This window comes from Symphalangus syndactylus, chromosome 4 (assembly GCF_028878055.3).
Source record: "Symphalangus syndactylus isolate Jambi chromosome 4, NHGRI_mSymSyn1-v2.1_pri, whole genome shotgun sequence".
NCBI lineage: Eukaryota > Metazoa > Chordata > Mammalia > Primates > Hylobatidae > Symphalangus > Symphalangus syndactylus.
The window spans coordinates 130,092,731-130,108,735 of record NC_072426.2 but is presented as its reverse complement, the minus strand read 5'-3'; the positions used below and the strand labels follow the sequence as shown (position 1 = coordinate 130,108,735).

General features: G+C 33.9%; 1 protein-coding gene across 1 annotated transcript in view; it reads left to right on the top strand.

Annotated features, from left to right (window-relative positions):
• Positions 1–14,549, top strand: part of PDGFC (platelet derived growth factor C) — a 215,664-nt gene extending 201,115 nt beyond the window's left edge. The window contains exons 4-6 of the mRNA XM_055276227.2: positions 3,265–3,472; positions 8,174–8,391; positions 12,952–14,549. Coding sequence (XP_055132202.1) covers positions 3,265–3,472; positions 8,174–8,391; positions 12,952–13,068 — 543 coding nt within the window. The 3' untranslated portion in view covers positions 13,069–14,549. The remainder of the gene's footprint in view (positions 1–3,264; positions 3,473–8,173; positions 8,392–12,951) is intronic.
• Positions 14,550–16,005: the final 1,456 nt, after the last annotated feature.

The window sequence follows — 16,005 nt, the reverse complement described above, 5'->3', positions numbered from 1 at the left end:
TTTTTCTGTAACTTCTTTTTGTCATTGCTCCCCCTTTCTCTCTGAGAGTCCCTTTAAACAACTTAGAAAAGCAGAACTTTGAAACTGAACAACTGGGCTCTTCCTTGAACCAGTGGGTGGAGGGACAGTCATGAGAAGGCCCTTAAATAGAAGCACCACTTCCCCTGTTCTGTCCAGGGATTGATTCTTTGAATCCCGGGAACTTATGTTCATTCTTCTTTCCTGTTTTTTGGGTGGGGACCACTGTGTGTGGGGTGTGGTGGGGAAACAGTTGTCTTTCTAAATTTATCAAATTTTAATTTAAATATTTAGAAGCTTAAAGATTTGTAATACCAACTGATCTGTACATACGGTAACAGAAGATGTTTTTCTCCCAACCTTTAACATTTGAAGGGATGGATGTGCAGATTGCAGATACTTCACTGGACCCAAGGTGTGCATCTTTTGTTTGCCCAGTATTACAGGCTTATCTTGTTTTGCCTTCTTTTGTATTAATATTTTGAACTTCATCTCAGCAATATTAATTTCAGTTAGAACTTTGTATTGCTTCAAAAGAAATGCTTTATTCAGAGAGTCTCCAACAGATTGGAAGCAAAATAAGCCATATCATTCTTGGATTACAGTCTAATTGAATTAGCCTACATAACAATTATATTTTATGCTTAAAATATACATCTGCACCCTGACAATTTAATAAATAATGTATACTTTCTGTATTAACTTGCTAGCAACCACTTATTTTATCTGTACAGATTTTGAAACTTTCCATTTGTAATAATACTTATTCTTTGACTATTACTGACCCCTTAATTTTTACTTTATAAAACATTTATATACATATATAGGCTTACATTTTTGAAATATGCGAAAATTTGCATTAACTTTTTACACCGTAAATTTAATCAATAGTAACTTAATTGGCTAAATTAAAATTAAAACCTTTTTTAGATCAATGTTTATATCTGTAATAGAGTTTTCAGTCATAGTTCTGTCAACGCAATTTTGTGTTCCTTGGACAATTACAGAAAACACTGGATAATAAAAACATACTAGATTTAGTTTCTACTCTCAAAGTTTAACAGTCTAATGGGTAGAGCAAAAATATCATAAAATAATTAGAAAATATCTTAGTCCTAATATTTTAGCCAGATCCTTGACATTACTGAAATTGTCTTTAATAGCAACCATTGTACTGTATATATATGTACTTACACATTTCCATGTATCTTTGCGTATCTTTGTTTATCCTGTAACATCATGTCATAAACCTCAAATATACAAAATAAAACTTATTTAAAAAACAAAAAGATGAAAGGAGTAACAGCTGAGTGGAGACTTGGAAAGTACATGTGAGTAATCCAGGCAAGGAAGGAGGCCAGACATTGTCATTCCGCTGTGCTTTTCTCATAATGCACACACAGGCCCTGGAACACTGTAGTTACTCAGTAACCTTTTGTTACAAAAAAAAAAAGGATGAAATCATTGTTGGCCCAAGTCTGCCACGTTCATTTCTGCCGATTATACCCTGTAAGAATGTTCCCCTGTGGGCAGCAGGACACCCACAAAGCCAGGAGCCCCACGAAGGTTGTGCCTGTCCAGAGAAAGGTGCTCCTTTTCCTAGTTTACTGGGCAGCTTCTGCTCTTCAAGCCAAGTGCTCACAGAGCAGCCCACAGAGGGAGTCTCTTTCCAGTTCACCCAATGGAGATAATATGGACAGTGATGACCCTGTTGTGCAAGGTTTCATGGATGAATTGGATTTTTGAAAAGGTCATTGTAATGGTAAAGATTTATGATGTGGATCAATGTGGGGAGAGTGTTTGCATGTCGGGTATGGGGACACATTTAGCATAAGTTAAGTTACAAAGTCTGAGATGATATTATATGTGCAGTAGTCAGTGAAGAGACTAGATTGATTGGAACAAAATATACATGTCTCTGATGAGTAGCGGATTAGAGGGGAAGGTGAGCAGAGGTCAGTTTTTGAGGGCTCTGAATGCTGTGTAAGGAATTTGGATTTTATCCTCCAGATGAGAAATCACATAGGCATTTGTCCAAATTCATCATAGGATCAGTAATATCTTATTTAGTAGATTAACCCAGGATTATGCAGCATAGAACAAAAGGAGAGAGAAATGATTAAAGGTAAGGAGATAAGGTTAGAAGTTGCTATTTATAGTACATGTTTTTAGTATCCAGCCCAGGATGGAAGTAATGAGAATGAAAAGAGCCGATGTGTTAGTGTTTTCCTATTCATGGGCATTTAATTTAGATTGCTTCCAGTCTTTCTAATCATTGAACGTATTTCTATGTGCATAAGTGAAAGAATATTCAGTGCTTATCAGTTACATCAGCTAAAGTGTTGTGCCTACGTACACTAACTTCTGCAGGCAGAGCAGAGGAATTCCAATTTAATCACATCCCCAGTAATCCTTTTTAAAATTCTTGCCAATCTCATCTGTGTGAAAAAGTATCCCTTTTTTGTATGTGAAATAATATCTGTCTTTGGATTTCCCTGATAATGAAGTTTAGCATATTTTCATATGTTTATTGACCATTCAAGCTTCTTGTCTGTAATATGCCCATTTTTATTCCATTGCATTTGTCTTTACTTTTGTATATTCTGGATACTAATCTTACGATAGTCACATAGTTTGTCAGCGTGTTCTCCCAGTGTCCCTCTGATCTCTTAATCTTGTTTTTTAGGCATTTTATATTAAAAATATATTGTCGGCAATTTATTAAGCTGATCTTTTATGATTTAGACATTTTCTATCTTGATTAATAAGTTCTTTAATGTCAGATTTCTAACTGTATTTTCTTCTAGATCTTTTGGGTTAATTATTTCTTATTCAATTTTTAATTTATGTGACACTAATTTGCATAACTACCAGGTAATTTTTCAGATTAAGGAAAATGAAAAGTGGAAAAGAAAAGGAAAATTCGGTAAACTGTATTACAGTTTTCATTCTAAGTTTATAATTGAACCATGAAGATAGTTTTAATTTTTTTATATAACCAAAAGATATCCATATCCCTCACGGTTGGTGGTAATGAAAATTAATGTCTTTCTCGTTGATTTTACAGGAAATCTATCAGAGTTCATCTTCGTGAAGTCTTTGCAGAGTAGTTATTTCTAATTGGATTCAATACAATATTCCTTCACACGTATTTCCAGCCTTAGTCTTTATAATGTCTTGCATATGTCCAGAAGGAATACGTTGTCATTTTTAAAACAGTTAACACAGGATTCATTTTACTTTCAGCAGTTCACAGAAGCTGTGAGTCCTTCAGTGTTACCCCCTTCAGCTTTGCCACTGGACCTGCTTAATAATGCTATAACTGCCTTTAGTACCTTGGAAGACCTTATTCGATATCTTGAACCAGATAGATGGCAGTTGGACTTAGAAGATCTATATAGGCCAACTTGGCAACTTCTTGGCAAGGCTTTTGTTTTTGGAAGAAAATCCAGAGGTAAGCTCCCTCTTCAGATTAGAACCTCATTTAATTTTCTTAACAGCTAATGTTTCAGATTCTTCTGCCACAGCTTCTAAAGGGTAGAGTTTAAAATTCATCAGTGATATATTCAATACATTTTCTTATCATTTGAGCATATTTGTATATTGAATAATTATACAAAAGGAGGAACTTAGTTATAACCCAGTGGGTGTGGAAAATTGAAAGGGGGATACTTCTGAAAATTCCAGTTATATATTATCTTCAAAAATATCATTTTGGTGAAGTCCTTCATTGCATTTTACAAAAATCACTGCTTACTCAAACCTAATACATGGAATATGTTGATTTCGGGACTCAAAAGAAATTATCATAGCTGCAAAACCAGGTTAGGGATAGAAAAAGGGGATGCTCTACAAAAATGTTTGTCTACAGTATCTCCCATGGGTCAGTATTATATGACTTTGCATTTTCTAAACCTAGACACTTCTAAAATCTGTGAAAAATGGCAACGACCCAACATAAAATAGAATTCATAGTTTTCAAGGCAGGATTCATAGCAAGAAAACAAGAACCTAAAAGAACCCACACCATAATAATTTTTAACTATATAAATTTGCTGTTGAAATAATCACTTTTGCCCATATGGGTGTATCTTTCTCTAAGAGTGAAAGTGCTGTTAATTAAACCTAATTCTACATGACCAAGAAATTGGAAATAATCTTAACTGAGTTTTCTATAAAATTACCTAATTTTTTTAGTAACATTGGAATTGGAAAGCATCTGTAGCGGACACAAATGAAAATGTATAGAAATAACTGTTTAATTACAATGCACTCAAAATATCTGTTTTAGTCTGTCAGAAACATTGAAATCTACCGCTTTGGAGAATGCAATGACAGCCTAGAGAATTTATATGAAAGGAACAATGTTCAGTTAATTTGAGCCATTCACAAGGGCAGATTGCACCAGACTTGCTCTTCTAAACCTTGTCAGAAGGAAACCCGATTCCTGCCCTTTCCTGCTCTAAGAGTTGCAGCTTTTTTGGATCATGAGCTTTAATCTCAGCAGGTCATGTTCAGACTTGCCCAGCCCTGGTATTTCACTTGCCAACAGACGTGGTTTCCTTTTGGCAATATTTGAAATCAGTGTTCAAGTGCCTGGGCACTCGAGTCCTGTCCAGATGCTGAAAGCTGTTACATATTTATAAGATTTGATCTTGATGAATAACTTACGACCAACACTTCCCTTCCCTCCCACTTAGGAACAGGAAGATGAAGATCTGCAAGACTAGCTGAAACATCCATGAATAGAGCCCTTGTTAGCAAATTTGAAGTTGATTATCATGTTGATCTGTAAGAAGCAGGGGCAGTGAATCAGGTTCTAAACTGAGATCTAGTTTTTTGACAGCTGATTTCTGGATTTGAGCCTAAAAACCTCCCTTCTAGCCAAGCCTTTATGCCTGAAAATGGACGCCTGGTGCTCAAAGATTTGGCCAGAGGCTAGCTTGCATTCAAAAGCATCGGAAGCTGAACCAGATCTTTCAGATATTCATTTAACACTTTCAAAATTGAAGCCCTTTGTAGTTTTCCAAATTTATTAACTTTTTAAGCATGCAGTAAGTGTGAGAAAAGCAGTGTACATTTTTGGAACTTTACATAAACTAAAATACAGGCGTGGGATAACATCTATATAGACAAAACCAACTCCCCTCCTGAGAGTATCTCTGCAAAGGAACAAGGAGTCAAACTTTTAAAAGCTTCTAATTAGACATTGAAATAGATTTCCCACAGAATAAACATCACAGTGTTACCACATTCATCTTAGAAAGACCACCCTCAGATTACATTACAGTAATAGAGTATCTTTGGACTGAATGTCTTAAAAGAATGAACAACTAACAAAGAAAAATATTACTGTTTTTTGTAGCAAAACTTCTAATATTAATGACATTTGCATTTAAAAATAATGATTTTGGTTGGTGATGTGCTCAAAATCTGCATTCTTTAGAAAAACAAACTAATACCTGTATTTGTTTTCTTAGGAGATAATTTTGAAAAGGAAAAAATCTGAAGACCAACTTTTACAAATATTTGGCAGAGGGAAACTTCTTTAATATTATAGTTAAGCTATTCAAAAAGTATGCTTTGGTACATTATCTTTCTTTTTTCTTTTCCTTTTTCTCTTTATTTTCTTTGCCTTTCCCCCCCCTAAAAGTACTATACAATGTTTCAAGAATATATGACATATGACTTATCTTAACGAAGCTTATATGCGTTTGAAGCCTTAGCAGTAGGCAGCATAAATTTCAAATATGAAATGCCAAATTTAAAATCCTTAGTTATATTTTTAGAAAACTGTGGACTGCATAAATGCTTTACTTTTTTTTCTTTCACTTTCTTCCTCTAGTTCGGGGTTTTCATTCATACCTTGCTACTGCTACAAAAAAAATACTGTATTTTCTAAGTCAAGCTTAACTAGTACTTAAAAAGGGCTTTTGACTTTTGTGTCAAACATGATAAATGAGTAGAAGTTAAGTTAAAAGTGTGTTTAAATTTTCACATTGTAGCAGGTATCACAACTTAGTTCACTTGGGAAATCTGTCTAACCTTTTATTGTGGTTAAGTAAACATTTTAAAGGGAACGTATACAATCTCATTTTCTATTATCATGAAATAGCATATTTAAAACTGCTTGACATAGGTGAATATGCTTTGAGAGCTGAGAGCTTCTTCACTCACATTCTGAAGAAGTATAATTCTTAAATAAGCATTGAAGACTTTGGCAACCAGATTTTGTGTTTGTGCATATTTTAAGTCTTCTTCCTCCTTGCCCAGGCATTAAATACTAGAGAAAAGCTTCAAATAAGCTCATATATAGTTTTAACAACAAAAGAGGAATGTATGCATATACTATTAGATCAGCAAAATGAAACCAGGTAAAATATGTGATACCATTTAGCATAATGAGCTCATTACTTTTATTAGGGATAAGTTGGCCTATTCAGAGCATTTGAAAGAAGGATTTGCTCTTAAATATTTAAAAGCTTTGCTTTCACAGGATCGTTTTCAGATTAAAAAGAAATCTTTCAGTAGCCAAATGAAACAATGACTTTCCCTTGAGTTAGAAAAATAATTTTTTAGCTGAATAAGGTGTTGAAATGGACTCATTGAATTAGGATTTCTTTGGTGCTTTCCTATACTTGACTCAGGTTTTAGTCTATCATATAGTTTACATACATTTATAATTTACAATTATCTATGCATAATTTTATAATACATTTCTTAAAATACTTAAATTATCAAAGACAATTAAGGCAATTTAAGTATTAAAAACACCTGATCACATGTATAACAAATCCAAGAAAATAAGCATTTGATTCTTAATTGCCTTGTCACTTAAAAATTAATAAAAATTAGCTTTTAACTTAAAAAATTGGATTACATCCTGATTATTTCTACTTGAAGCCATCTTTAACCAGAAAATAGCTTTCTTTTTTTTTCATTCATGTCTGTGTTATCCATATTAGTGGAAAGGTATTTAAGTAGGTTTATTATATTTTAGATAATATTTCTAAATTTTTAAAAAACTTTATTAGGAGAAAAAAACCCTGAAGGCGTACATGTTATCTGAAAGTATTCAATGTCATTGGAATTGCTTTATTTGAATATTTCTAGGGAAAAAAATAGGCAGAGATATAAGGCAGAAAATAAATTATATTAGAAGTGTTTATCTTAATAGTAATTACCTACTATTCATGTGATATGTATAAATTCACATTGAACATGGCATGTTATTTTGATATAATTTTCCTGAGGCAGAGTCATTTTGTAGTTAAAAACAATGGTTCCTTGAGGATTTACTGCAACAATCTGATGAAAGAATATTTTGTTTTGTCCTCAAAAGTAGGTATTCTTTCATAGAATAAAGCACAAACAGCATAGTTAACCAACTTGCTAAAGGAGTAGAGGCAGAGGTTATAAATTAGATAAATTAAACATTTCTTCCACCCATTAGCAGGGGAAGGATAATATACCTGAAGGAGTTTAGTTTAGTTAGTCTAAATTTCCAAGATGGGAAATCATTCAATGCATTTGAAGCATTGCCTTCCAACAACTTCTGCTCTTATAAAGTATGTCATTTTTTTTCACTCATGGTCTACACAGCTGTCTTCAAATGTGCATTCTCTTCATGCTTTTTTTATATTTTATGATTGTTATTGCCATAGAGATTATAGAAAGTGCTGTTGACACATTTTAATAAATTGTTCTTCACTAATTGTATGAGCCTAAAATCCTTTTAAGAATTGTATTTGTTTTTTAATCAAACCATTCATCATTTTGCATTTTATTCTTCTCCCCAGTGTTCTCCATGTCTATTTTTTTTTTTTTTAACTAAGGTTAAAACGGGTGGCCCTTTTTGTCTGTATAAAGTTTCCTATTTATAGCTTTCAACTGTTTTGTTGGCTCTGTTCTTAATATTACACAATGGCATCTCTTTACTGGTCACTAAGTCATAATGAAGCTTTGTTTACTATGAACTAGAAGGTCCAATTTGTAGTTGTATATCTCTAAAATCTACTTACAATAAGAGCAGATATTGTTATGGATATTGTTCATGAAATAACGTAAGATTTCTTTATGAAAAGAGCTTAATGAAATACATTCAGGCTCAAAGCATCAGCATCTATTTTTCTTTGCTTTCTTTTATACCATATAGTGGTGGATCTGAACCTTCTAACAGAGGAGGTAAGATTATACAGCTGCACACCTCGTAACTTCTCAGTGTCCATAAGGGAAGAACTAAAGAGAACCGATACCATTTTCTGGCCAGGTTGTCTCCTGGTTAAACGCTGTGGTGGGAACTGTGCCTGTTGTCTCCACAATTGCAATGAATGTCAATGTGTCCCAAGCAAAGTTACTAAAAAATACCACGAGGTAGGTATACAATTTTCTTTTTGGTTTCCTTCGGGTATTTTATGTCTTAGAACAAAACAGTGAATCTGAAATGCATTTATGTTTGGAAAAAAGATGTAGTATTCATGGGGAAAAAAACAAGGTTTACAAATAGTTTATGTTTTTATTTTTTAAAATTAGCACCCTTAATTAAAATTCCAGATATTAGGGATTTAGAAAGCTTATCCTCTGGTAGTATAAGCTGAGTGGTCAGTGAAGTTTTTGCCTCTCATACCCAAAAAAAAGTGTTTTCTGAGGGGAAAAAAGTGAGTAAAGTTTTTCAACTTTTAAACTTTTCAAAATATGAAGGAAAAATATTTCAAAGACTAGCTCAGAGATAAATTATTGTCTACTTTGGAGAAGGAAAAGCTTTGATATTATTTTTCTACTTGGGACAACAGAGACTCCTAAGATGACATATTCATAATTATAATAAACTTTGTATTATTCATGTTGCTTCAAATAACATATTAAACTTTGTACGGTTGTTTTAACCTTTCATCTCTTTATTCTCTGGAATGAAAGAAAATATACTATGACATGTTAGTCATTATTGTTTTTTAGAACCCTAGGAACCTTAGAACTTGTACACTTAATGTTTTTGTTAGTGATGGAGTCTCCCAGTTAAACCCCAACACCTCTCCAAGCAGCATCATACAGCATCATTCTATCAGGAAGCCATCCTTCTTGATGAGTCAACTTGAATTTCTACAAAACATTTACATTAGACCAAGTCAAAATCTGCCCTTCTGACATCATTTCAATATGACTGCCTTTCCTTTCATTTTTTCCATTAAATAAGAATACAGAATAAATATCTACCTAATAAATAAAATGATTTTTCATATGCATCAAGATTTCAGTGAAATCCTTAATGAAGTGAAAGCCTAGCTCTAGAATGGAAACAAGGTCCTTTGTCTTCGCGAATCCAATGCTTTTTTTTCCCACTTTATCAATTGCCAAAACAATATTGGTGAAGGGCAGGAGAATCATGTCATAGGAAGTGTAGTTTATGAAACCATGCATGTTTAGGTTACCTAACAGATGAGGGTTTCACTGAACACTTTGTGCATATGAAAAATCATTTTATTTATTAAGTAGATATTTATTTCATGTTATTTTATTTAGTGGAAAAAAGTAAAGGTCATGAAGTAATTTTTAAATGAAGCCAGAAGGGCAGATTTTTATTAGTGTAATTTAAAGGCTTTGTAAAATTTAAAGTTGACTTTTCAAGAAGCATGGTTTCCTGATACATGTATGGCACCTGATGCTGCTGGAGGAGGAGATGGGATATAATAATTGAAGAAAACTAAAAGACACTGTAGCATGATAATGTTATTAATAAGATTATTACTTTTTGTGTCAATCACTGGATCTCTTTGTGGGAAGACATTTTAGCCAAATAAATATATTTTCTTAATGATTTTTCTAAGTTCCACATAAGAATTTTCGGAAAAGCAAGTCAGGAACTTTATATATATATATAAACTTAAATGTTGTATCTTCATTGAAATGCTGGTGTCCTGCCAGTCCTAGCATGACTAATTCATCCTCAGCGCATCTGTAGGGCTTCAAAGGTACTCTATTAGAGAACTTTTACTATTTCAAAATTACTGTCTTTCTTTGTTTCTATTGAATTGAGAGCTAAGGAAAACAAAAGTCACATTACAGTGTAATGCTTGAGAACACAAACTCCAAAGCTAGACATCCCAGTTTTGAACCTAACATTTGTTTGCTGTGTGATTTTGAGCAAATTGCTTAGCCCTTGTGCCTAAATTCCTCATAAGGTGAGTCTCCAACCCTCATACTCTTTTGTGAGGATTTAGTGGGTTGATATTTACAAAACACTTAGAATTAAGCCTGGCAATTGTCATGCCATTAATATGTATTAGCTGCTCTCTGACTCATCTTTGCTTTTTCACCGTGCCTAGTCTTATTCTTTGGTTATGGTAAATGATCAATAAAGATTTAATGAATTTTGCCCTGAAGCAGGAAAGGTATTCTGGCCAAAAGATCTACAGGATACTCTGACAATAGTAAAATATTTGTTCCTTTTTCTCTGTTCTTACTTGGCTTAATAATTTTCGTCTTGTTTATATTTTTACATATTTAATTTTTTATGAAATAATAGTCTTATGTTCTTACATTATGTCTGTTTTGCACAAACAAACGTAAAACTGTATAGCATTCATTTGCCTGATTCTAGTACTGAATCCCTGTTCCCAGTGCTCTGTGGTTCTCAGAAGTTCAAGGTCATTTTGTTTGAACATGTTGAGCAATGGTCCATGAGCGTTTGTTCCTTGCTGGTTCTGTCTGTGTCTTATCTACTATCTTCCACAATATCTGGCTCAGCTTCTCCCTGGACATTCCTTTTCACGGACTTATCATTTTAATTTCAACCTCTCCATCTAAATTTTCTGAGATGAACGTTAGCCCTGTTTCTTTTCTGGTGGCATAATCTATGTCCTTTTCCTCTTTAATATTGTCTGGGACCTGCTGACCATTTTCCAAGTCCACTTTTCTCTTCCAAAGTCAAAACTTTCAAAACGAATTAAAAAGAAGAACACTAATTGTGTCCTCCACCATTAGAATTTCTTATCCAGGACTCAAGTTTCTAGAACATTGAGAGATTCTTCTGCTATTTGTAAATCTCCATGAGCATCAGCAGACAAAGACAGGAGACTTTGATTCAGCAAATGCATCTTGGCATATGCATGCTAGAGGAAGCAAGGATTGCAGCCTGGCCTGACTGTTAGGACCATGAATGGTGGCCTCTCTAACCTTTACCTTACATAGTAATTTTTTTTTCCTTGCTGAATGGGAAAATGCATACAGGTGGACATAGGAATTGAAGACGTTGGCTATGCCAATATTGCAATTTATCTTACCCACCCACACAACCTCATCCCAGAAACAATTTGTAGCAAGAGTGTGATAAAGAATAGTGCTAGTATCTAAAATGCAGTTAGTCTGACACACTAAATTGTTCAAAAATAATAAATCAGTACTAACATCAAATAATATTCAGCAGCCATTGAGTTAAATTTCACATTAAAGAAATAAAGTCAAAGTAATTTTTATTTTAGAATTGTGAAATAGATGAGAAAACTACTTTAAAAGTTTATAATTTCTAATAGTTATTACAAGACTTTGAAGTTTATCTCTTCAGGAAGAAAGTTACTAAATAAATAGAATGTATGAGTAGTGATATTCTGAGTCTATAAAATTATTATCTATCTCTCTAATAATTCATCTCTGGCCTAGGTACAAATAAAGGCTGTCTCACTTATTCTGTCTAAGCGTCTGTTCACTCATGTGTAAAATAGGGGTAATAATTGTAAATTACTTCATAGAATTCTTGTGAGTTAAAGTATGTAAAAACGTTATTATTGTGCCTGGCACCCAGTAAGCATTCAAAAAATGTTAGCTAATTAACCTCTGATATTATTACCACATACTCCAGTGAGGTATGCATTCTCTGTTTTTCTTTTAAGTCTTTAAATAGAACAGTCATAAGACTTGACTTGTGCCTTTTTGGATTAATGAACATTTTTAGGAATGGTAGCTTTTAGAAGGGGCTTTATGAGGTTATCTATGTCGTATCCAAAAAGTAGAGATGCTAGAAAATTTCATATTATTTTGTGCTCTGGCCTTTGTTCATAATCCAAACAAAATACAATTTCCTAAACTTTGTTGTTTCTATCATAAGAAATAAAATGTAATACACTTAAATAGGTAGCAACATCAAATACTTTAAATAATATTTTATAGAATATACAACTGCATCTTTTTGTCAGTATTGAGGAAATATGTGTAGTATAAGTGTCAATCTTGCTGTATTTTTATTAAAACCTTGACAATCCGAACTGCAAATAACTTTATTTTAATAGAGGCATCATTGTTATTATTGCCAAACCTCTTCTCACTGCACAGTAGGATCCAGCTGCAGGAAGTTTGCTGTGACTGGGGCTGATGTCTATGAAGTACATCTAATCCATCTCATCAAGTTTATAGAGGACTTGAAGTGTAGCCAAGAAAATTAATGAGTGGCATAATTGAGCAGACTCAGCTGTGGAGTGATCATGTTTCTTTCCACAGTATTTCTGCACTTCAGTGTATTGCATCAAATATAAATATTTGTTAAATATGTGAATAAATGAATGAGTGAAAGAAAGCGACAAACAGAAAAACGAATTTTGTATTAGTAGTTCCAAAATACTTAAGGTGAAATTCTAAAATAGTCAGATAAATAAAATAACAATTGCGTGGTGAGTCTTTCCACTTAAGTACTGTTCCTTATTTGGAGACAGAATGCTTCCAAATTGTTGGTGTTAAAATGTCTGTGCTTTCATGAAACGATGATGATGTTTTTTTTTTTTTTTTTTGGTGGGAGAGTGTTTTCATAATGCGTGCTCTAGGAAAAATTAAAATGTGTGTCTTTCTTGGGCCCCAAGATTCTTTTCTAAAACGTTACTTGTTTATAAAAGCAAGTCATAGACATTCGTTGATTTTTAAAGGTGGCTTACTGTTATTCCCTTTCAGGTCCTTCAGTTGAGACCAAAGACTGGTGTCAGGGGATTGCATAAATCACTCACCGACGTGGCCCTGGAGCACCATGAGGAGTGTGACTGTGTGTGCAGAGGGAGCACAGGAGGATAGCCGCATCACCACCAGCAGCTCTTGCCCAGAGCTGTGCAGTGCGGTGGCTGATTCTGTTAGAGAACTTATGCGTTATCTCCATCCTTAATCTCAGTTGTTTGCTTCAAGGACCTTTCATCTTCAGGATTTACAGTGCATTCTGAAAGAGGAGACATCAAAGAGAATTAGGAGTTGTGCAACAGCTCTTTTGAGAGGAGGCCTAAAGGACAGGAGAAAAGGTCTTCAATCGTGGAAAGAAAATTAAATGTTGTATTAAATAGATCACCAGCTAATTTCAGAGTTACCATGTACCTATTCCACTAGCTGGGTTCTGTATTTCAGTTGTTTTGATACGGCTTAGAGTAATGTCAGTACAGGAAAAAAACTGTGCCAGTGAACACCTGATTCTGTTGCCTTGCTTAACTCTAAAAGCTCCATGTCCTGGGCCTAAAATCGTATAAAATCTGGATTTTTTTTTTTTTTTTTTTGCTCATATTCACATATGTAAACCAGAACATTCTATGTACTACAAACCTGGTTTTTAAAAAGGAACTATGTTGCTATGAATTAAACTTGTGTCATGCTGATAGGACAGACTGGATTTTTCATATTTCTTATTAAAATTTCTGCCATTTAGAAGAAAAGAACTACATTCATGGTTTGGAAGAGACAAACCTGAAAAGAAGAGTGGCCTTATCTTCACTTTATCGATAAGTCAGTTTATTTGTTTCATTGTGTACATTTTTATATTCTCCTTTTGACATTATAACTGTTGGCTTTTCTAATCTTGTTAAATATATCTATTTTTACCAAAGGTATTTAATATTTTTTTTATGACAACTTAGATCAACTATTTTTAGCTTGGTAAATTTTTCTAAACAGAATTGTTATAGCCAGAGGAACAAAGATGATATAAAATATTGTTGCTCTGACAAAAATACATGTATTTCATTCTTGTATGGTGCTAGAGTTAGATTAATCTGCATTTTAAAAAACTGAATTGGAATAGAATTGTTAAGTTGCAAAGACTTTTTGAAAATAATTAAATTATCATATCTTCCATTCCTGTTATTGGAGATGAAAATAAAAAGCAACTTATAAAAGTAGATATTCAGATCCAGCCATTACTAACCTATTCCTTTTTTGGGGAAATCTGAGCCTAGCTCAGAAAAACATAAAGCACCTTGAAAAAGACTTAGCAGCTTCCTGACAAAGCGTGCTGTGCTGTGCAGTAGGAACACATCCTATTTATTGTGATGTTACGGTTTTATTATCTTAAACTCTGTTCCATACACTTGTATAAATACATGGATATTTTTATGTACAGAAGTATATCCCTTAACCAGTTCACTTATTGTACTCTGGCAATTTAAAAGAAAATCAGTAAAATATTTTGCTTGTAAAATGCTTAATATCGTGCCTAGGTTATGTGGTGACTATTTGAATTAAAAATGTATTGAATCATCAAATAAAAGAATGTGGCTATTTTGGGGAGAAAATTATGTGTGTGTGTGTGCTCAAGATTTATCTCTTGGACTCTAAGAAAATGAAAGATAAAATTTTGTTATGATTTCATTGTGCAAAAGCCTACGTCAATTCAAAAGACAAAAAAGGGAAGATCCCTGTGAGCCTTCTCTGCCTCTTGTTTCCAATGCCTTTGAGCAGTGGTTTTATTTTTCTTACTGGTCTTAATACAGATTTCTGGTAATTTAAGTTTCACCTGACTTGAAAGTTGTATGGTTTATGAAATGCTTGGTGATAGGTGGTATGGTAGTATGAAATTGGAAAAAAACTTGCAGGTTTCCACTCGTGTCTTCATTGTCACTGGCAACTACTAAATGGGGTGAGCATACATTAATTTGGTGTATGGATTATTTTACATTGCACACTTCAAGATATGGTTCCTCAGTTCCAGACATGGATTCCTATTCAGGGCTGGTATCTTCAGAATCCTTTCCTCAGCCTTTCAACTTGCCAGAGATGTCTAGTGTCCAGGGTCTTCTGTCTTCAGACTACTCTTCAGGCAACCACCCTTTTCCTGTGCTTTGACACCTGCAGTTCTGCCCTGCCTCCAACTATGTGGAAAACAAAGAAACAAAATGAGCCTATATGTTCTGTCTTACTTCCTTACCTTTTCCTAGTTTTGTCTTATCCATATAGAGGCCAACTAGATATATGGAATATGCAAAGTCATAAGTAGTTGGCAATTTACAACTTTCATTAGTATAGTAAAGACTACTAAGTCTTAGTAAATGGCCTGTTTAACTGTGTTTAATCCATTGTTTCCAATCTTTGAACGAAATACATTTTTCCCTTTTTTAATATTTATTTTTTGTTTACTTATAAAATCTTGACAGTCAGAAGAGATCCTAAAGGCAGCAGTCCTCAGTTGCCAGTCGGTGAGTGGTTACCATGTGAGGACTAACCACTACTCATAGATCGTCCTGTGTATTTTACTAAACACACACACACACACACACACACACATAAATAGCACGTGAGACCCTAATTTCTGAGAAGTCCAGTAAGTATTGACTGTATTGACCACACACTGTTTTGTGTATGATATCTGTTTCAAGCCTTTGTCCTTGAACCATGGGCTGTTTTGCCTAGTGATGTTTATTAAAATAAAAGCAAGTCTTAAATGTCATGAGGCAGGTGTTCATGTCTACATTTTTCATTTCTACATCTCATTTCTACATTCCCTCCCTCATCTAATAATTCTCATGTGCACTTGGAAAAGGTGCAAAGACCAAAGTAATGAGAAGCTACACTGTGAGAAACATCCTGGCTATGACTTGGTTACCCTCGGTGCATCCCTGTCTCCAGGTGCATTGATTATGGTTTGGTTACCCTCGTTGCATCCCTGTCTCCAGGTGCACTGATTATGGTTTGGTTACCCTCGTTGCATCCCTGTCTCCAGGTGCACTGACTATGGTTTGGTTACCCTCGGTGTAT